Below are 22,013 nucleotides of genomic sequence, written 5' to 3' on the forward strand. Positions count from 1 at the left end.
TTATATAAAAGAGCAGCTTATACATTGTTTTTTAATAACTCCTTTTGTGCGTCATGGAAGAAAGTAAGAAAGTTTGGAACAATATGAGGGTGTGTTACCGATGACAGAATTTTAGTTAATGGGCAAACCGACTAAAAAAGTTGGTCGAAGTCAAAATACAAATGTAAATTGTACTTTTGGACTTGTCAAAGCACCATCTGCTCAATTCACTTAGCGTTCATGTGTGCAAGTGTCACTGTTGACTAAGGATGTTTTTCTTCTCCTACTGTTGTCAGAACTGTGGTCTGTCTGATGTCATTGTTTCTAAGGAATGTTGTTCTTGTAACCTTAACATGAATTCAGTCATTCATAACATCTAATATACCTGCTATATCAAAGACAGGTGGAGGTTTTCCTCTCAGAATATTAGTCATTTATTGTGTTAGTCTCCATTCATCATAGTCTCCATTCACTTTCATTTGCCCCAGGAAGCTTTACAAACCCGTTTTACGGCAGTGATATCAAACACTCATTGGCTCTCACTTGCTTCGTCACAGATTGCGACATGCTGTTTTGGGTTATGTGCATAATGTATTTGAATAATGCACGCTTTCACAAAGTGGATCGGGATAAGATTCTCAGCAATTAACTTAAATTCTGGTCTGTACCTCATAACTATTATATACCGCCAGAGAGGACTGCGACTGCAGCACATTGTCATTTGAACTATACTTTTGGTACCGCTTTTGACACTTTTGCAATAAATAAATTAATTGGGATTCCACTTGTCTGTTATTTTTGTCTTTATAACTACATATTTTAAAGAAATGGTTATGGGGTTAGAAGTAGGAGTGGGATTAGCGGCTCAAAATGTTGTTTTAATGCTAATTAGGGCTGTAAAATTACACAATTGCCACAATTTGTACATTCGTCCTCTCAGTGCATCAAAATGTTTTTTAAAAAACATGTTTTTGTTTTTGCATTGTAACAAATCATGGAAAAGTGAGTTGAGGAAATTAATGCAATGACCAATCAGAACTTCTGTGCAGTGTGGACTGACAGTCAGAACTGCAGCAAGTGTCAGTAAGAAGATGCTTGCCAATCATGTTTGCATATATATATATATATATATATATATATATATATATATATATATACATATGCCATGTAGTTTCCCTCACAAATATTTTGATGTACATTCTATGACATTAATAAATGCATTAGGCCTACTTTAATAATTTTTTTCATAATGGTCAACCCTAATTTACATTCTAAAAAATGGAACTTCTGTGGTTGACTAGGAACATTTTCTGAAGATGAAAGCTCCTCTTTTTACTGACCATTTGTTGACAAAAAAAAACTATCAGTTTGTCAATAAATTTCTGTCTGCAGAGTTTGAAAAAATATGTGGTAATAATAATATTCCACAGTGGCTTTACATAAATTTGGCATGCAATGAAAGTTGTGACAGTCTTGTTTTCCCTATTGTGATGTAGGCCTATATCCGAGTTCTCGCACAAGAAGAAATGTAGGGCGGCATTTTGACTATCAGCAATTGATTGGATTGTTGAATCATTGTGGTTTGCTGTGCTAGATCTGTGATCTTATGTGAATGACAGGTTGTCCTGCCCTCACGCCAGTAAACACGTCATCAGAGATAGATGATCTGTCTCTGCAAGAGGGAGGGGAAGCTATTTTGATTTAAGATTACACACATGCATTTATAAAAAAAGGTGTGCATGGATAAATCCTTTATTAAAAAACCAAACATAAAATAAGTCAATACTATTCCAAGTTTTTTTGATGGTCTGAAGCCATATGATGAATTTGAGTTAAAAAAGGATAAAAATTTAACCAAATTTCATTTCTATATTTCTTTAAACAACTTTATTGAGAGTCTCTCCACAGTTGGGTTTTTTTTATCTTTTTTTTTATTATTTTATCAGTTGGGTATATTTATATATCCAGACAGATCTTCTCTCCTGATGTTTTTCTTTTTCTTTAAAGTTCTTTGCTGTCGTTTTTTAGAGCTGTCTGAGTCATTTAATATTTTTGTTTTTCTTGTGACTTACTGAGATTGCATTGTTTGTGTAAAGATTGGAATTGATAATCACACTCGATTGGGTAGAGTTTTCAGGTTTGGAGCTAGTGGTATATAATAGTTTAAGTGGTATTTTTTTAATGGAGATACACAAGCGTGTATGTTTTTGGAGAGGGAGGATGGGGTTTTGTTTGATCTCAGATTATAATTCAGGGTGAATGACCCTTATGTCAAGAGCATTGTCACATGACATGACCCTCTTTTTTTTGCATGATCATTGGTCACTCATTCCCTGCCCCCATAGGCACATAGGCATCGTTTATTCACCAATACAAATCAATTATGCTTCTCTTCAGATACTGAAGCCACAAGTTTAAATATTCATTACAGATCCCAAACTTTATACTCTTTAGTCTGTGTTCATCCACAACATGAGTTAACAGACTAATATAGCGGCCACTCTGTGCCTGGCACAGTGATGACCTTATAGTCTGACAGCACACAAAACAAGGGAGATTTCTGCATGAGTAAATCTATACCAGACAAGCAGAAAACACACAAGTGGATGTTTTTTTTCAGGGATAAGTGGAGGGCTTTTTAGTGGGGCAAGAAAGTATTATGGGGGCAGGGAAGTGATGCCGCATTAAGCTTAAATAATGCTGATGCTGAGTCTGGTGTAATGCACATTCAAGTGCATTGTTTTTGGCAAGGTAAAGTTTAACCCTAAGCCAATGAGGCTTCCTGCATTGCTGGTGGAGCATATTTTTCTAATGTTTGGAAATCGGTATTGACTCTTGTTGTATTGTTCTAATCTAAATTAAAATATTAAACTAAACATTTACCTAAGCAAAACATTGCTTAAGCATAAATTCCAAATAATGTTGAATGCAACATCAAAAAGATCTATTGTTGCATACATATTCAATGTGATCTTTTATTTTTTATTAAAGCTTGAATCATTTATCAGGCTGGGCTAGTCCTTTAAATGGTTTCTATAGTGACTAATCCAAGCTTAGACAATGGAGGCTGTGTAATTAACAACACCAATAATTCTCTCCATTAAGACGGCTTAAATGCAAGTCCTTGTTTTTTTTATAGCCACTAACACTGCTTTTTTCTCTTATTTAATGCTACTTATTATAACTCTTGTTTAGTCACAATTACATTTTAAGACATTTGTTCTCTTCTAGAAATATAATTCCTAGTATAAATAAAAAATAATTTGTATAATTATTATATTATATTATATCAATCATAAGATATGAAATTTGGTCAATTCACATGAGAATGGCTAATTCTGGTTAATTAATCAAATGTTATCAGTACATGGACACTGGTGGATCTGGTGAAGAGAGATAGTTTGGTTGGTTCTTACTAATTAAGCATAATTCATGAATAATCCAGTCTGATTACTGTTTTAATTCATGAAATAGAAAAGTTAATTGTGTGTGTGTTATTCATTAGAGATATGTATAGAGCAGTATTAGAGATAAGAGGGCAGATTTATTACAGTTGTGGTCAGAATTAATGGCACCCCTGGTAAATATGATCAAAAATGGCTTTAAAAAATAAATCTGAATTGTTTATCTTTTTGATCTTTCATTCAAAACATTCGCAAAAATCTAACCTTTCATTGAAGTAAAATAATTGAAAGTGGGGGGTGGGGGGATCACATTTTGAAATAAATGTTTTTCTCCAAAACACGTCGGCCACAAATATTGGCACCCTTTCATTAAATACTTTTTGCAACCTCCTTTTGCCAAGATAACAGCTCTGAGTTTTATTCTATATTGCCTGATGAGTTTGGAGAACACCTGAAAAGAGATCAGAGACCATTCCTCCATACAGGATCTCTCCAGATATAACATCAGAGGTAGAAATAACATCAGAGCTGGAAAATGTTGGTCAAAAACGTACATTTACACACAAACTAACACCAACCTCAACTTTCAGACAACAACTGTCACAGAATGGAAAGCACAGGATTGTGGGATATCAAAAGCAGCGAATGATACATGCCTTCAAAAATCGATCAGATGAAGGTATCTCAGGAGTCAGGAGGTGCTTCTCCTTTCTTATTTGTGCATCCTTGTTTCCTTTCCTCACATCTTAGCTCCATCCGAGAGAGAAGGATACACCTGTCTATCCCTGATCATGACTCCTCAGGAAGCTTCCTCACTCCTTGTTCCTCGCAGTGCTATTAGAGAATTGAGATGCCCTTTAAGATGGCTGAGTTTGATCAGTTTACGGGTCACGGGATGGAGGACGGAGGAGCGAGGAAACGAGGAAGCATCAGTTTGAGTATCGAGAAGCACCCAGGAAATTAATTTTACAACGGATTTGGACATGCCTAGATACCGTCCTACCTTGGAATACATCCTCAGTCCAAAAGGCAGCATTTGAATTTATTGAAAGGATAAGCCCTTTCGATCTCTCTCTCTCTCTCTCTCTCTCTCTCTCTCTCTCTCTCTCTCTCTCTCTCTCTCTCTCTCACTCGCTCTCTCTCTCTCTGTGTTTTCTCTCTCTCCCATTCTAAATCAAATGCTACTCTCTAAGATTCATACCTAATTCATACATAACTTCAGTTAAAATATAGGATATTCAGAATAAAGTTAAATAAAGTTAAAAATAATAAAATAATAATTGTGTTCATAATTTCACTGTTTCACAGTTTTCTCTGACGTTGTTGAATACTAACGTGACCCTGCCTAGAGGCTGCCAAGATAACATCTAAATCCAGCTGACTGTACACAGAGATCAATCTTCCCAATGGGAAAAACAATCCAATTGATCAACCCAGTATCAGAGGACACACTCTCCTCTCATCATTAGATTAGTGTTTATAAGTATAGCAGTAGGTTATGATTGTTTCCAAATCTGTATTAGAGGTCATGAAAGAGTGTGTTCAATATATGCATGCACTTACACACACATACAGTGTCAATAAAAATGTTAAATTCACTCCTGTTCAAATGTTTGGATTTGGTCTTTTTTTTTTTTTTTTTACATTTTTTTGAAAGTTTTTTTATGCTCACCAAGGCTGCATCTATTTGATTAAAAAAACAACAAAAACGGATTTTTTTCTATTTTAATATATATTAAAATATAATTTATTCCTATGATAGCTAAGTTTCAACCGCCATTAATCCAGTCTTTAGTGTCACGTGTTGAAAATGTTGAAAACATTTGTGCTTATTAATATTTTTTATTTTATAGAAAGTTCAAAGGAACAGCACTTATTTGAAATGGAAATATTTCTAAACATTATGGTAACATAATAAATGTATTCAATTTAATGCATCCTTGCTGAAAGTATTCATTTCTTTTTCAGTATTCAAACTCTTGAACTGTAGTGCACTATTTTATACATGACCATATTTATGTGAATTAATAATATACAAATATTGAATATAATAAGATGAATGGGATGTGTGTTTGACATTGCCAGATGACGGAGGGCCGGCTGTGTCAGGTGCTTCTGCTAGATGACAGGCAGCTGGAACTGCTGGTCCAGGTAAAGCTAACGCACCACACTCACTAACTCATAGATAAAAAACAGACACGTTATTAACAGTAACACCCGTTTCCCTAATACAGCCAAAACTGTTGTCCCGAGATCTCCTGGATCTGGTTTCATCACATTTCAACCTAAAAGAGAAAGAATATTTTGGAATCTCCTTCACTGATGAGAGGTAAGTTAGTGAAGTGATTTGTTGTCATTGTATAGAAAGACATGTTTATTATTGCTTATTAGCATACTTCACAACTACACAATACAGACTCCCCCAGTAGATATTTAATTACAATATTAAATTAGCATGTAATCCCTGTTCATTATACACATTGAAGTAGCGTTAACCAAACACCCTCAAATAATAACTGAACTTCTAACTGCTATAAGTTTGTCAACTCACAAGCTTTCGAACAAAAGGCTTAGATGGGGCTTCAGAGGTATTTCACTTTTACAAGGAGCCTACTGTTGTTTTATGATTATTATTTTTTTAAATACTTACTTGATTTTGATCATTCGTTCAGTCAAACAAAGCACATATAGGATCATACACAGCATGTGAGGTTTAACTATGTACAACCATAAATATCCCTTACAAGTCTTTCAAAGACATCATTATGTTTCTTATGTGATTTAGCCCAAGTATTGAATTAGACTTATTGCCATTTATCAGGGGTCAAAAAAACTGGCTTCAACTGGATCGCAGGGTGCTGGACCATGACTTTTCCAAGAAGACTGAACCACTTGAGCTCAAATTCCAAGTCAGGTTAGTTCAGATTCACTCATTTGCGTGTCCAATGGCTAACCAATAGGGGGCGCCACCAGTACAGCATGAGGCATGCTGGTGCAACTTCAACATACAAAAGCTAGACATACAAGATTTAGCATTGAGATTGACAATAATTTCTCATTCATAACTCTTTATATTATTTTGTATCTTATTCTCTGTTTATGCAATGATTGTTAGTTTTGGTTTATCATAGGAGTTCATTTATGTTCCTCATTGATTGTCGCTGTTTTCTGTAGGTTTTACATCGAGAGTGTTGCATGTTTGAAAGATGCTACCACTGTCGAACTGTTTTTCCGGAATGCTAAGATATCTGTCTACAATGTAAGTGATCCAAGTATTAAAATCATGTCACAGATCAAAACGTCAAAAAATCTATTAAAGATTACAATACTGTTATTTAGTACAATGTAGAGCAATATTCTTATGTTTTCTACAACAATTGTCTGTGGATGATTTTTCTTTTGATTTTTTTTTCTTTCTTTTGTGAGGCTTTAAAAGAGCTTGGCAGGTGGCTTCCATAAGTTCTTTTTGATTACGGGCATTTACAGATGACAGCCCTGGCACAGCAGGATGCTGCTGGGTTGGCTGGTTCCTCTGTAGCCTCTTTCAACTGTAAAGGCCATTATTGAACCACCAAATCTAACTCAACCTAACACATTTGATAAAGAAAGGTAGTATGAAATTAGCTTGCTCTGACAGACTTCCTTATTTTTTGTCTAAATAGAAACCATTACAGTTCATATAGGCTAATTCCAAAATAATCATATACGTATTTTACTATCTTACGCTGCTTTTTGATGCTCGCACTGTAACAAAAAAAGTTAAAGTTTACACAAAAATTAGGTGGAAAATACTAATAATTTGAAGCAATTGGGTATATATGCAGTGTGATTTTTTTTTTCTGTTGGTGTTTACTATTTGCTTATCTTTGACCAAGATAGAATTGTTTACATCTACTTTCTGTAAATGGGAATAAATATGGACATTTAAGAAATGTTTAAGTTTTTTCTTTAATTGTGTGCAGTTTGCTGCAGTATAAGGTTAAATGCCTAACAGTTTTATTATAGACCGTTTACATTAAAAATGTGTGGACTTCAGACTAGTAGTTTTTGTTGTGGTTTAAAAATCAAGAATTGTGAAGTCACTGGTATGTAAAATGTCATGTAATAACCTTAATAATTAAAATACAAGGTTACATGGGTCAAAAAAAAAGAAAACAATAACTAAATGTGGCATTTAATAAAACGGGTTTATGTGAAGATTGTTTTAAGTTCCCCTGAATTAAAACTGTTACATTTTTAAAGCTTATTAAATGTTAAAAATAATAGATTTCAGTTATATAATGTTGAATGGCTGTAATTACACATTTAATTCCCAGAAACTGAGGATTTTTTTTAATAGAGACATCATTAGCACTATTGATGATACTGGCCTTCATAGTAGCCTAGCTACTTAGTAAAAAGATGCCATCAAGTTATGTATTACAATATAAAAATATATTACACATTTTAATGTTAGGTTAATCGTGATTACACATCACATTCGATTTTAATTTTAATTGATATGACGTGACTAAATATAAGTAAATATTTGCAATATTGCTGTTAATCCGTTCTTTGTGGTGTAGATTAGAGTGCGGATCGGGCCGAATTTTTTTGTCCCAGCCCGGCCCGCGTCCGACAGAGCAGTAACCGAACCCGAGCCGAGCCCGACAGGCATAAAGATATTTATGTCCGAGCCCGACAGTTAAAATCCCATTTTTTTCTCATACTAATGACACATGTGCGTTTGTGTGGAAAGTCGTTGTCACGGCTACATAAACAAATTTCCGCACACAGGAAGACAGATGTTATGGTAATATTTTACATGTATTTTAATCACAAAAACGAACGTTTGCATCACGTGAAAGCATCAGGCACATTGGCTACCAACATAATAAGCTGTTTTAAATTTAAAATGTTCAATGCCATATCGCGCTGATGTGACCGAGCCCGACCCGAACCCGAACATAATTTCTATATCTGTCCGAACCCGGCCCAATATAATAAGCCTTACGTGTCGGGCTCGGGTCGGGTATCCATCCTCTAGTGTAGATGGGTTGAGGGGGCGCTGCATATGGCGTGATTGAGTGGTTGAGGGATTTTCCTAGTTGCTGTACAGCGACCCCATGTTGACTGATTAATCTACTCCTGTAACTGTGGTATTACAGCCACAAACTTCTTTAGACTTCGATTAAAAATTACCCCTGCGCGATCGTGTGGGGAAACCCTTTTTTAACCATACAGAGATATTTATAATTATTTGCGTTCGCGAGACACCAGAGTAACTTCTTTCGATGCAAGTTGAAACACGAGCGCTGAACCTGCTCCCAGACTGTACCATGTCATCCTGGGGTGGTCCAAGTTATGTACTGCAGTCATGTAAATATATTAGTGTCTTTTATGTTTTTAAAACACTAAATTCATGTGTTATCGTAACAATATGTTAGTCGTGTAATGATACAGTGCGTGTAAGGTTGATAAAGTGACTACCTATGTACAAACACCCCGTGTCTGTTTACAAAGATGGTATCGACTGTGGAACCTGTGTGTGGTGGAACTGGAAACGGTTGGTGGGATAAATAGTTAGATTCGGTGTGTCTGCCGAAAGCCCTACGTGTAAAGCGATTTAATAATTTTGTACTCCTTCCTTTTTAATACTTTCAGGAAAACATTGAAGTGGAGAGTGAGATCGTTTTTAAGTTAGCTGCATACACTGTTCAGGTGAGTGAGAATTTGAGTTCTCTGGGATAGTTTTGACAGACTCGCTGCGAGTAATTTCACACGCAATTTGTAACGTTATCTCCTGAACTGATTTTAAGCTGCTTTGAACATAAACCAGTAACAACGAGATGGGTACTAATGTTTTTTTTACGACAGAATTTGTATTGATCTTTTCGCTAAACTGTAAGTTATTATCAAACGACGTTCGTTGCATGTTTGTATTTGTGCGTTGAAGTGCTTACGTTACGGTGCAACTTAACTGTGATGTGAATAGTATATTATCAACATTTCATTATTTGGCAAATGTCTAATACAAAGTTTAGAGACTTGTGGTCTGTAGCAAACCCACTCTTGAGTTAAGCTTCTTACAGCATTGACTCAAGACTCAAGCATGTAACGTTAGCGTTATAAAGGTTCAGTCTGAAATGATTCATCAACAAGCACTTTTGTCTCTTTCTTTAGGAGGCAAACGGAGACTACACAAGGTAAGAGGAAACTTAGATCTTCTTGGAAGACATTATATCAGGGGAAACCGAACTTTACAGTCCCAGATAGCCTATATCCTCTAATTAATACAGACTTTATATTCTCTCTCTCTCTCTCTCTCTCTCTCTCTCTCTCTCTCTCTCTCTCTCTCTCTCTCTCTCTCTCTCTCTCTCTATATATATATATATATATATATATATATATATACCTATCTATAGTTTCTAAAGTTTCTTATTTGTTTGACTTAGAATAATTCTTAGATATTGTTCAAAATGAAGACGACTTTTATATATCACGTTTTTATATTACCTAGTAAAAGTCACACTTTTTTGTCCAACTTAATGGAACAGGCACCTGCTAGGACACCTGTGTGAATTTAAGGGAAAGTTTAATCCACTAAAATGACCTTGGAACCAGGTGGTTAACAGAAAATGCAATATTTGAAAGTAGAGGTTGATGAGATGTGTTTAAGGATCATGTGGGGTCGAAATTTTTGGCACATGTAACGTTACCAGTGTGGCTGAAATACACACTACTTTATTTTGTATTTATATTTTCTGATATGTCTTGTATTTGTTGAGATCAAAACTTTAGTATTAAGGCTATGTTTGAAATTTGGTATTACTATCACCATAGCTTAAGCTTCCCTTTCTTACAGCTTAGCCTTATAAAATTTGATAGAGACCATTAATCAACTAGTAACAGGCGATTACAAGTAACAGGCGAACAGGTTACAAAGCTAAACTCTTCAGATATTTAACTTTTATTACTGCTGTAAATTACATAACATTCATAACTCAATTAAAAGTCAGTTCCTTTCAAGACCAAACTTGAAATGAAAAAAAAGCTGCCACATTCAGTTTTTGCACTGGTGTTCAATTGATTATAAATTCCATCATACCTTACAAAATAACTGCAAAAAAAAAGTCATGTTCTATTTTTATTTGTATTGCTAAAATTAGTGCCCACCAACTTGGTGGTGGATTTTTTTTTTTGCGAGTAGATCCATCTAAAAGTAAGCATTTTTGAGTTAATGTTCAGGTTGTGTGCCTCAATGCTGTGAATTCAGCCCTAGTTGATCATTTCCAAAGGAAACGTTTAATGTTTGAGTAGAACTGGCAGTCAATATATGTTATGTATATGTCCATGGCTTAGATATTTCTGGACTCAAACCTTAACGAAGGCCCCTAGCATTTCATGTACGGCAGCATAATTCAATTCAGAGCTTTTTGTTGTTTATAAATGTTGGCCACTTTCTAAGCACATTTTTACAGTCATTATGCCAGTTGGCATATTACCTAGTTCTCCGTTCATAAATTTTCAGGAGGTTTACTCCAAGTGTGAGTAATGGAATTCTTCATCCTCTCTGTTAATATGTACTTGAGGCAATGAATGGGATGCATTGGGATAAAAGCAATCTGTTAACGAAACCCTAACAAATGAAAAGGGTGAATTGGTCAGCAAGCTTTGAACGTGTTGACCATTCTTTCTCAGTAGCCTTGCAGTTCATTGTTGGGAAACAGAGCTTGTCCACTGTTGAACAGAGTGAGAACAGAGGTGTGCAAACAGCCGCTTTTACTCTGAAAATGTTTACCTTGCAACAACGACTGCTTTTGTTTAGAGGTGGGTAACTTGTTAAATGCCTCGTGAAATGGCTTGACAAGCTTTGTTTTTATTCTGTGTCGACGTGCTTATGTCGAAATGGACAGGAAGGGACATATTGAAAGGAATTGTCGGGAAAATGTGAGGTTAGAGTACACAGGTGGTATAATAGGCATATGGCATTTTATATAATTTTATTCACCAATGTTACTTAAAAAGGATTTCTATTTCAAATAAATTCTGTTCTTTTAAACATTCTATCCATCAAAGAATCCTGAAAAAAATATCATGGTTTCCACAAAAATAAGTATTAACTTTTTTCAACATTGATCATGAGAAATGTTTCTTGAGCATATTAGAAGGATCATGTGACACTAAAGACTGGAGTAATGGCTGCTGAAAATTCAGCTTTGCATCACAGGAATAAATTACATTTTAAAATATATTTAATAGAAAGTGTGGTTATTTTACATTGTAATAATATTTCACAATATTCCCGTTTACTGTATTTTTATCAAATAAATGCAGCCTTGATGAGTATAAGATACTTTTTTCAAAAACCTCTAAATTTTACAGACCCCAAGCTTTTAAAATGGTAGTATATTCCCAATTTGGGTTAAAAGTTTTTGGTTAAAGATATAGGTGGGTCATGTTAGTACATTTTTATGCCTGATTTGCCCTTCACTATTTATTTGCTGGCACATAATTAAGCAGTTTTGGTAGCAGTTTATCATTACTGATAGCATCCTCTTATAGTATAAGTGGGCTTAACATCAGCAAACCCCCTTAGACCTTCTCTTCCTCTAATTTCTGTTATTTCATGTGGATGAAGTAGGGCTGGGCGATATGGCCAAAAAATCATATCTAGGTATTTTTTGGTTAAATGGTGATATACGATATATATCTCGGTACTTTCTACGTTTTTCTATTTGGGTAAAGAAAATGTATTTATTAAAAAAAAAAAAAAATTCACATCCTGCTCAATGATATCTAAACAATGTTGATATTGAAGGATATGGAAACAAATATAGGGAATGTAATGTAGGCTATGCAATATATTATGTGCAAAAAGGTGGTTAAAATCCCACTACATTCTAACATTGTAACATTACAAACTAAAAACAAAAATAATGCTTTTGTTTTTAAAAATGACTAAAGGCTAAACTAAAAATAAAAAACAAAAGCACAAACTAATTATATTAGCCTGCATTTGATTATCCCATTATAATGGTCACTTTCATAAAAATATACTTGTAGGTTTAAAATTCCACATATGGCACATTTATTGTCTCCAACAACAAATATTTTAGTAATATGTATTTTAGTCAGAATTATTGCGCTACTGCTCTACTGTTTGGCGCGCATGCTTGCGGCGGCGCTCATTCACGGAAGCTTGAATTTAAGCGGAGATTCATTTGCAGAAGCTCGTCCTCTCCTGACAGTAAAATGGACATATTTGTTTGATTTGTTTGATCATTTACAGATGGAGAATATACCTGTGAAATGTAAGTTAAGCACTGAGGAAAGCACCAAGTCTCAAACGCATTTAACAGCGCCAGTATTTATCTTTCAGTTACTAACAGTTGGCTATCTGTCCGAGCATCTAACAGGGCAAGCTGCTTTAAACTTGTTAACTATCTTACCAGTTATTTTGAAGCGCTTAATAAGCTTGTGTCATGTTTAGGAAAAATTGTACTGTTCTTTCACTGCAGGAGCTCACACTGCGTACGCCACTATTTTTCAGATGTGCTCGTATCAAACTAACTTACTGTATCGATATAAACGGTATTGCCTCATTCCATATCGTGGGGAAAAAAATATCGATATATTGTACAAACTCGATATACCGCCCAGCCCTAGGATGAAGCTCCCAGATCTCATAAAGCCAGAGCAGTTGCATTTGGAGGCCCAGGGCTTTAAGTTTATGTAGGAACCTAGAAGACCCCCACATCTCTACATATAAACCTACCACTCCTCCTCTTCTCTGTTAAGACTGCATAGATGTTAGTGGAAAGGGAGTGGAGACATCTCCCGTTGGCAGACATAGGGCGTCATGCAGGATGCTGATGTCATCTGTCTGCAGTTTATGTCAGGGGCAACCACTCTGGGGTTCTTCCTATACAATCCCCTCCTAATATTTCCTAGTTCTTTAGAGAGAATATGGAAAGTTTATGGTGTCACTTTTAAAATAAATATGAATCACATGATTATCCTTGAACCTGTCGAACCTGAATTCTAAGCAGAAATCACATACGTTTCAAGGTCGGGTTCTGGAAGTAAAAATTCCATTAATTTTCTCCATAAGGAAATTCGTTTTTAACGATAACTTTTATAAGCCTTAAAAATAGGCTAGATTTACTCTGAGTTCCGAAGTTGTTAATTAATGTTATAAGCTTTTATTGAAGCCATATATTAAAATTAAATTGAAAATATAAATGTTTCTCTAGATATAATCAAAAAATTTAAATATTTATATATTTCTCGATAGTTTTTAATTTGATTGTCATTAGCAATGCTTCAGTAGTGAGGGAAAGTAGGTCTTCCCCTCGCTAAAGCCCAAAGTATACTTCGACTGTCTGCGCAATGTCCGCGTAACGCAACCAAACCTTAAAGCAGCTACGTACACATTTTTCTACCTTTGTCTTTTTGGCCAATTTTCAGATATTTTGAGCTTCGAGTAAAGGTTTGTAATGTTGTGATTCACCTCTGAGGTGGTTTATAAAAATAAAACTTTCAAAAATCCCTATAGGAAAAACAAATGAAAAATACTTTCTGAACCAAAGCCACTGATAAAATGGACGGGCACTAATGCACTCTATGTGTATTCTTGAAAAAGCTGACACATGGCTCCTCCATGCGTTGCTTGTGCTGGGTTAAGCATGTACCCGCCCTTCCTTGCCAACTCTTTGATGGTACAGACAGCATAATGAATTCCAGATTGCTGACAAGGCATTGCAGTGTCAGGGAACCAGCTTACTGTATTTTACCACATCATCAACCCAGCCTGTTAGATTTATACCTTCAATCTTATCATAAATCGCTGAACTGCAGAACCAACGGGCTTGGAAAGGGAAGAGCGCCAGGGAATATAGTGGTGCTAAGTCGAGCAAGGTATTAATGGGCTGATAAGCGGGGCTAGAGAGGTTTTATGTTATCAATTCTGTAACCTGTTTCCTTTTGTCTTCAATTCAATTTCAAAGTATTCTGACTCAGATGTTGCTGTTTGAAAGTGTTCTGCATATTTAAATGAGTTTTTGCCCCTTTGCTTCTGGTAATTGCTTCCTGTAAAAACAATATCGCCCACATCACCCTCAACCTGGTTTTGGAAAAGCTCAGATCAAAGCTTGCTTGCTTGATCAGATATCTGGAAACACATGACATGAGGGGTTTTCTATAACACTGCTGTCCTGTTTTATGAATTCAGGTGTTGTGTCTTTCCTTCCATTACAATGGTTACACTTTTTGTGTAGCTTTTGTTGTTGTTAAATATGGAGCCTTCTAAGCCGTTAAAGGGATAGTTATTGCAAACATTAAATAGAAATTCTGTCGTTTTTTACTCACCCCCATGCCATTTCAAACCTGTATGACTGACTTTCTTCGATTCAGCAGTAGATGCACCATTTGTCCATGCAATTACATGCTCTTTGTTTCAGAGAAGAATGTAAGTCATACGGCTTTGGAACAACATGAGCATGAAGTATACGACAGAACTATTACTTTAAACATGCTTTGTAATTGAAATGCTATAACTGTCAGGTAACAGACTTTGACATTGAAGTATAGTACACTCTCTCCACTGAGATAAGATACTATTAGCTCAAGTAATGCATCATCACTATCACTAACTTCAGTTTAAATCTGAAACCTTAGCTACATGGGAAATCTGTTTTACATTTACATCTAATCTTTAAATATCTGCTCTAGGTGACTATAAAAAGTCAAGCTAAGCCAAGATGCAGAATAGAAAAAATGCGGGTCTCATAATGATTTGTAATTAAACACAAATTGTTTTAAAGTGTAAGAGTGAGCTGTTTGCAATAGGAAGCCCATCTATCTGGAAAGGAATTCCAGCATGAGGATGAAAGATAAAAATGGTGTGCTTCTCAAACATCAAGAAGCTTTAAAGAAAAATATGCAAACATCCGTCAATCTGTCATCACTTATCACCTCAGAGTTCTATTTCAAAAGAATGAAAAATGCTCTTCTCAAGCAAACTATCTCTTAAATCACACCTTGTTTTGACATTTGACAATCTATGCTACATTATATTCTTTCTGGTTTGCCACATCAGTTTGAAAGTTTCAATAAAATTTAATGAAATGAAAACCTATTGAAACTTATGAAAATATTAGGTTTTAGATTGCAAAAGGTGTTAAATTAATGAGAGTCATCAGTCAAAATTAAATAAAAATATGTAATATTTCAATGTTTCAAGTAACTGCACTCGACTGTTAATAATCAATTTTTAAAATAAAATGTATTCGCTTTCCTGATGGTATTGATGGTTTTAGACGGTTCGTAATGAGATTTCAAATGGGTTCAAAAAATTTGTCAGTATTTTAACAAACACTTCATTCATTGCTTTTAATGCCTAAAAAGGAAATTTGATGATGCAAGCCTTTTAAAAAACATTCTTGTTTGAAATCTATGATGCCATACTATAGTCTTCTTGATACTGTAGTCATACAACCATGTTTGGTGTTTTATGCACTAGCATATATTTAGCTATGAAGTATTTCATTGTAACGCAGTTAGTGATGTTTTTGTTTGTTTCAATCTTTTAGTGATGAAAGCACAAGATCAGACTTAAAAAAGCTTCCAGCTTTCCCCACTGCGGTTTTAAAGGAGCACCCATCATTAGCATTCTGGTAAGACTGCATTTTTGTTTCTATAATAAAGGCAGGTAACTTACATTATAACTGTAACAAGGTTAGATGTTACAGGAAGAGGAGCCGGGAACCGCTAAACATTCAAAGACTTTAATAACAAAATAAACCAATACAAAACGAAAGTAAAAGACAGCAGCCCCACACGGACGACTGCTGTCACATATAACAAAAAAAACAAATAAAATCCAGGCCTGGCCTCTCTCGATCTTCACGATCGTCGCTCCTCCTCTTATGCTTCTGCTCCTCGTGAGAGATACAAGACCGGTGCCTCACTCAGGTGTCGCTCATCAGCAATCACCATCCTGCACGCCACACAAACATATTCCATAAGTGTGAATATATGTGTTATGAGTCTTGAAACTCAAAGACTTAAGTGTAGCCAGGTTGTAGTGTGCAAGCTGTAGCCTGTTTATTTCAAACAGACCTTGCTAATTAACTTGCTTGTTAATGATGCCTGCTCTCTGGCTACTGTAACCCTAGACGTCTAGATGTTGAAGTCTACCACCTTAAAAGGATTGATGTGGCAGCTTTAATCAATGGGTATTGAGTGTGGGGAGCAGTAAGACAGTAAACAGCTGTTGATAAACAATAATTCAAGACAGCAATTATTGAAGTGTGTGAGTGGGAATGAGTATGTTAGGAAACAGCTGTGCGTTAGTGCAAGTGTTTAAGAGGCAGCTGTGTGAGTTTTATATTTAAAAATGTTCTATATATTGTCATTTTATTAGTGTACAAGTTTACTGTAATGTTACTATCATATTAATTTCCTTTTTGCTGTTTCATATTAATAGTGGACATGAATACTAACAGTGTGTGAGTGTGATTCACAGGACAGACAGCCAGATGGCATTTCACACATGGGTGCACCTGGTGTAATATCTGACTAGTTAATAGTCTAACTAGCCTCGTCATTTAAATGGCACATTCACATATTGGTCTTATGCTCAATTATTATTTTGTTGTAATTGTGCGGATGGTAACGTTTCTCTCTTTTACCCTCTAGTGAAGATAAAGTAATCGAGCATTATAAAAAGCTAAAAGGACTCAGTCGTGGACAGGCTATCGTACGGTAAGTACAATAATCATTTATATGGCTGAAATAAAGGACCTCAAGGAACGTATAGTAGATACAGGAACTGCGAGACTAAGCTTGTTGCCCAACCTCTGATAACTGCTGCACAGTTGTTTGTGGAAGAGCGAAACTGCGTAATTAATTAGACCACATTACTGAAAGTGACCGCTTTCAACCGGCCTAATCACACTGCCCCACTTTATTTTTAGCTCATTGGGACGAGACAAGGTCATTTCTGTCAGCTTGATTTGTGCTCCGGCATTGATATATTGACATTGTCCCTCACTGTGAAAGCAGCAGGAGTTTGTAGGACTACTGTCAGTGAAACATTATAGATGATTAACTAGGGTTAAAATGTTGTTCATCCTTGTTGTTTTTGTCTGAAACACTATTCACTATTAATTTCAATCAACAGGTATCTGACCTTAGTCGAGTCCTTGCCTGCATATGGAGTTCATTACTACAAAGTGAAGGTATGTGGTTTAATTTATCATGTGGTATTTTAGGACATTAACCTAGACATTGTAAATACTGAATTATGACATAATTAGTATGTCCTTTATTTGGTTTATGATTGGTTAAATAATTATCCACTGTGTGGTTTAATTATAATTGTGCTTAGTTCATTAGAAATGTCTCTGGAGATGAAACAGTGCTGTTTAAATCACTGCTACTGTATGTGAATGGCTGTGTTGGTTGGACCCATTTGATCTTTTTATTTCTCTACCATGCCAGACAAAAGCAAATAGTAATTACCTTTCCTTTAAAAAAAATAATATATATATATATTTTACAGGACAAACAGGGCATACCGTGGTGGTTGGGGATTAGCTACAAAGGCATTGGCCAGTACGACCTGCAAGACAAGCTCAAGCCACGAAAGGTTTGTTGTTTGTTTGTTTTTGTGCTAAGAGCAGTGCACAGTGGATTAAGAGTAAGCAAGAGTACAGTGGTAATGAAGAAAATCTTATGGTTCTTTCTAGGTTCAAACTCATAATTTAGGGGTGTATTTATCTGAAATGCTTGAAGGGGACCTATTATGCTCAATTCATTTTTATAAGGTGTTTGAACACAGATGTGTGTAAACAACAAGCCTATAATTATACAAATCCACTCAATACCTTTTTTATAATCTCCATAAATAATTAACAATCTCTCCAAATGCCTGGTTTTAGATTTCCTCCTGTTCTTATGTAAGAGTAGGGAAACTCCGCCCATGACTGGTGACGATCTGCCCTATTAGCATAGATCCCACCCTGAGTGAGCCGCAGCAGTCCGCCATTTCTGTTTATTCTCTAGCAGCTGGGGATATACATGCCTGCCAAAAAACTTAAGAGTCTTCATAAGGGGCTTTTGCACCGTAGGAACCTTTTCATAGTTCCTAGAACTATTGGCGGAAGTTCACGTTTTTTGGTGCGTTCGCACCGCAGGAACTAGGAACGATTTTAGTTCTATGAACTCCTTTTGGAGAAACTAATTTAGTTCCTACTTCAGAGTAGGGTCTAAATCAGCACTATAGGAACTATCCGTGACATTAGTATACGCTGATTGGCTGAACGCACACGAAACACCAGCACCCGCCATTTTTAAAAAGGCTGTGTAGGCACACAGATTATAGCCTATATATTTACTCCAGAAACTAACTCTACGAACATGGAAAACAGTGACAGATGCCGCCTCTTAACCTTTATGCTGAGGAGAAAATCCAACGCAACTTTGAGGGGACCAAGCGAAACATATTTATGTGTTTCTGCTCAGCTAGCAAAACTGAACATCAACCACACGGCATACGCTACTAACTTAACATTACTGTCTACTTTCTATATATAATAGCTAATATCTAATTATAATTATCTAATAACATATTAGACAGGACTGTTAGACAGATTGTAAACTGATGAACACAGAGAATGCAAGCACTGTGTGCTCAGGCTCTTGCTGGCCCTATCAGCGCTATCAAAATAAGTCACATCAACAAGCGCGGCTTATGTCACTTCAAAGTACTGGTGGTGCGAATGCAACCAGAAAACGTTCCTATGGGAATTATTAGTTCTCGGGGAACCACTCTGGTGGTTAGTTCCTAGAACTATCCGGTGCGAAAGCCCCTATAGACTCCCGGCATCTGAGTCACTGTGGACACCGTGGTTGATGTTGTTACTTGAGGACGGATTAGTAAATTACCAACTTTTCGGGATCCAGCTCATAGTCTCCGGATCGATACTGGTTACGGCAACAATGAAAAGGAGAGCGGTCAAATTATTTCAGTTTATCGGAGTTGTTTTACGGATATAAAGTTTACCACTTAATTAAGCACCCTATGAAAAGGCATAAGGTCTGTATATATTGGTTTACTGTTAGTTGTAACAAGTGTTTTTGTGTAATTCGCTGTGTGTATGTGGATTATAATGAAAGGGAAAAAGAGAGTTTATGGATAAGCCGGTAATGCGCACTCGAGCTGAACACTGCTGACAGTTTCTGACATTTTCAATGTGTGAGATTGTCCTGTTTTGTTGCCATATAGCTCTTGAAGCTCCGCCGTGTTCTAGAAAGGAGGCCAGGAGCAGCAGCCAGGGTCCGAAATTAACTTTTTGGCTCACCTGCCGCAGGGACTGGTAGACGAAAAAATCCACCAGCCAAGCATATTTTTTACCGGCCAAAATAATAAACAGCCTTTCTGTGTCACATATACATTCATTTCAGTACATTTAATTGAGATAAGGTATTATGTTGAATAGGGCTGTCACTTTTGTGAAAAAATCCTGTTCGGATTTTGTTTTTTTCGGATTTTATGTTTTTGAGACATATGTGTTCATTGAATCGATTGTAAAATCGATTTTTCCATGTCTAACGACGTTTCCATTTTCAACACCAAATATTGGCAAATCCACGGACAACTAACAGGCATTAGGACGAACGTAAAGAGGGCGCTTGAGACGCGCACAAGTCAGCAATATTTCTGATGATTTATTGGCGTGAAGTTTTTTGCACAATGACAAACAGGAGTGCACTATTCAAGGATTGAAATTAACACCCGCCAAATTCGGATAAAATGAACCTTGGCGGGTAACGCTGTCATATCACGAGCCAATTTGGCAGGTTTCTATGTTTACCCACTTTGCTGGGGAAGTTCGTGTAAGCCAAATCTGCGTGGATTTAGCGCAAATACGCAACTCGTGAGTCCTCGTGATATATTAAATACAGCGTATTGCGCAGAATCTGCGCATTTCTGGCTTGCTTGAACACACACGTCACTAAGCAACAAATAACGGCGCCCTTGTTCACTTGCACTGAAGTAATAGCGAATATTAAAAAGCATTTGGTTAACAGAAAAGACATTGTTATTTTCCAACATCCTACATGTTATGTGTACTGTATTGATCTGTCTATCTAAAAAACATTTTTGGTTAAAAAAAAAGGCAGTTAAAATCGATTCTCTATTTTCGTTTTCGAAACTTGTGTTGGTTGGTCCGATCGATTGTGCAATCGATTTTCGAACGTAAAGAGACAGCCCTAATGTTGAATGACTAGAGTAGAAGTCAAAACAGAGCAACAAATAGTAAGACATGGAAGATGTGAGTCAAGTCAAGTCAAGTCATCCTCATTTATATAGCGCTTTTAACAATGTAGATTGTTTCAAAGCAGCTTTACAGAGATAAACATATAATTTAAGGTAACAGAGATTGGTTTGGTTTTATAGTGGTTCTTGAAAAATGTTTTTTCCAGCTAAAGTTAGTTTTGATTGATTCACTTCAGTCTAAATGATCATTTGTTATTAAATTAGGGGCCGCTAAGACGACACCGTTCTCTCTAAACAGACTTTAAACGTGAACCTGTGATAGACGCTGATGGCGTTCACATGCGCATTAAGAATTGATTCTATAGTTATGTGCGTTTGAATATATGTGCGCAGGTTTGTAATTCCTTACAAACCATGCCTAAACAAACTACTTGTCTTGTCTATAAATTTTTATGCAGAATTTTATTTTATCTTATCACTTTGGGTATGTACGCGAACCGAAAAATTCCACAACGCTTTATCTGTAGAGTGGTATAGGGATCCTCCATAGGGAGAGGCTAGTTGGCACTTCAGGACTGCATTGTCATCAGGTGAGCATCGAACTAGTGCTCATAACAGAACATTTGAAGGTTTTGTAAAACTATCAGATACTTTACCGAAAGTAAAAAAAATTACCGATTAATACTATCAGTTAAACGGTTTAAAAGTATATATATATATATATACTTTTACAAGTGCAACAACACGTGCCTAAAGACATATTCGCAAGCGAGCTAAGCAAGCAAAATAAATGGTCAAAATTTTTCAAAGCTTCAAACTGATTCAGTGTTTTATTTTTGTCATCTTAATTTGTTAATTATTTAAAGAAATATATTTAGTGTAGGTCTATTTTAGGTGTGAAGAAGGTTCACACACGCTTCTTGAGGCACACACGCAAGGTCTCTCGCTTTCTCCCTCTCAGGCGTGCACGCGCTACACGGTTTGGAGCTCAGAATGTGCGCGCTCTTTCTCGCTCACTCTAGATTCCAGGACATTTTAACTAATTTGCGGACATCAGGGAGCCTCTATCAATATGCGGGAGACTTGCGATGTCTGGAACATTCACCCGCCAGTGTGGCGGATAGCCTTTTAAGATTTACTCGCCAAACGGAAAATCTACCCGCATTTGGCGCTTGGCGGGTGTTAATTTCGGACCCTGGCAGCAGCTCATTTGCATTTAAAGGGACACACACCAAAACGGCGCATTTTTGCTCACCCCCAAGAAGTGGTAATTTTAACATGCAAAAAAAAATATCTGTGGGGTATTTTTAGCTAAAACTTCACATACACACGCCGGGGACATCAGAGACTTATTTCACATATCT

The 22,013-nt window shown here is 36.2% G+C and overlaps 1 protein-coding gene across 4 annotated transcripts in view; it reads left to right on the top strand.

The window, feature by feature from the left end:
• The window catches only part of frmd4ba (FERM domain containing 4Ba), a 56,404-nt gene that overhangs the window by 17,370 nt on the left and 17,021 nt on the right, over positions 1 to 22,013 (top strand). For all 4 annotated transcript variants that reach the window (XM_077198115.1, XM_077198116.1, XM_077198117.1 and 1 more), the window contains exons 2-11: positions 5,469 to 5,534; positions 5,618 to 5,712; positions 6,205 to 6,297; positions 6,558 to 6,642; positions 9,027 to 9,083; positions 9,546 to 9,568; positions 15,956 to 16,039; positions 17,064 to 17,129; positions 17,548 to 17,605; positions 17,929 to 18,015. In XM_077198115.1, the coding sequence (XP_077054230.1) occupies positions 5,469 to 5,534; positions 5,618 to 5,712; positions 6,205 to 6,297; positions 6,558 to 6,642; positions 9,027 to 9,083; positions 9,546 to 9,568; positions 15,956 to 16,039; positions 17,064 to 17,129; positions 17,548 to 17,605; positions 17,929 to 18,015 (714 nt within the window). The remainder of the gene's footprint in view (positions 1 to 5,468; positions 5,535 to 5,617; positions 5,713 to 6,204; positions 6,298 to 6,557; positions 6,643 to 9,026; positions 9,084 to 9,545; positions 9,569 to 15,955; positions 16,040 to 17,063; positions 17,130 to 17,547; positions 17,606 to 17,928; positions 18,016 to 22,013) is intronic.

Source organism: Siphateles boraxobius, unplaced genomic scaffold, assembly GCF_051911475.1.
Source record: "Siphateles boraxobius isolate OS27281-9 unplaced genomic scaffold, OSU_SipBor_1 41, whole genome shotgun sequence".
Lineage (NCBI taxonomy): Eukaryota > Metazoa > Chordata > Actinopteri > Cypriniformes > Leuciscidae > Siphateles > Siphateles boraxobius.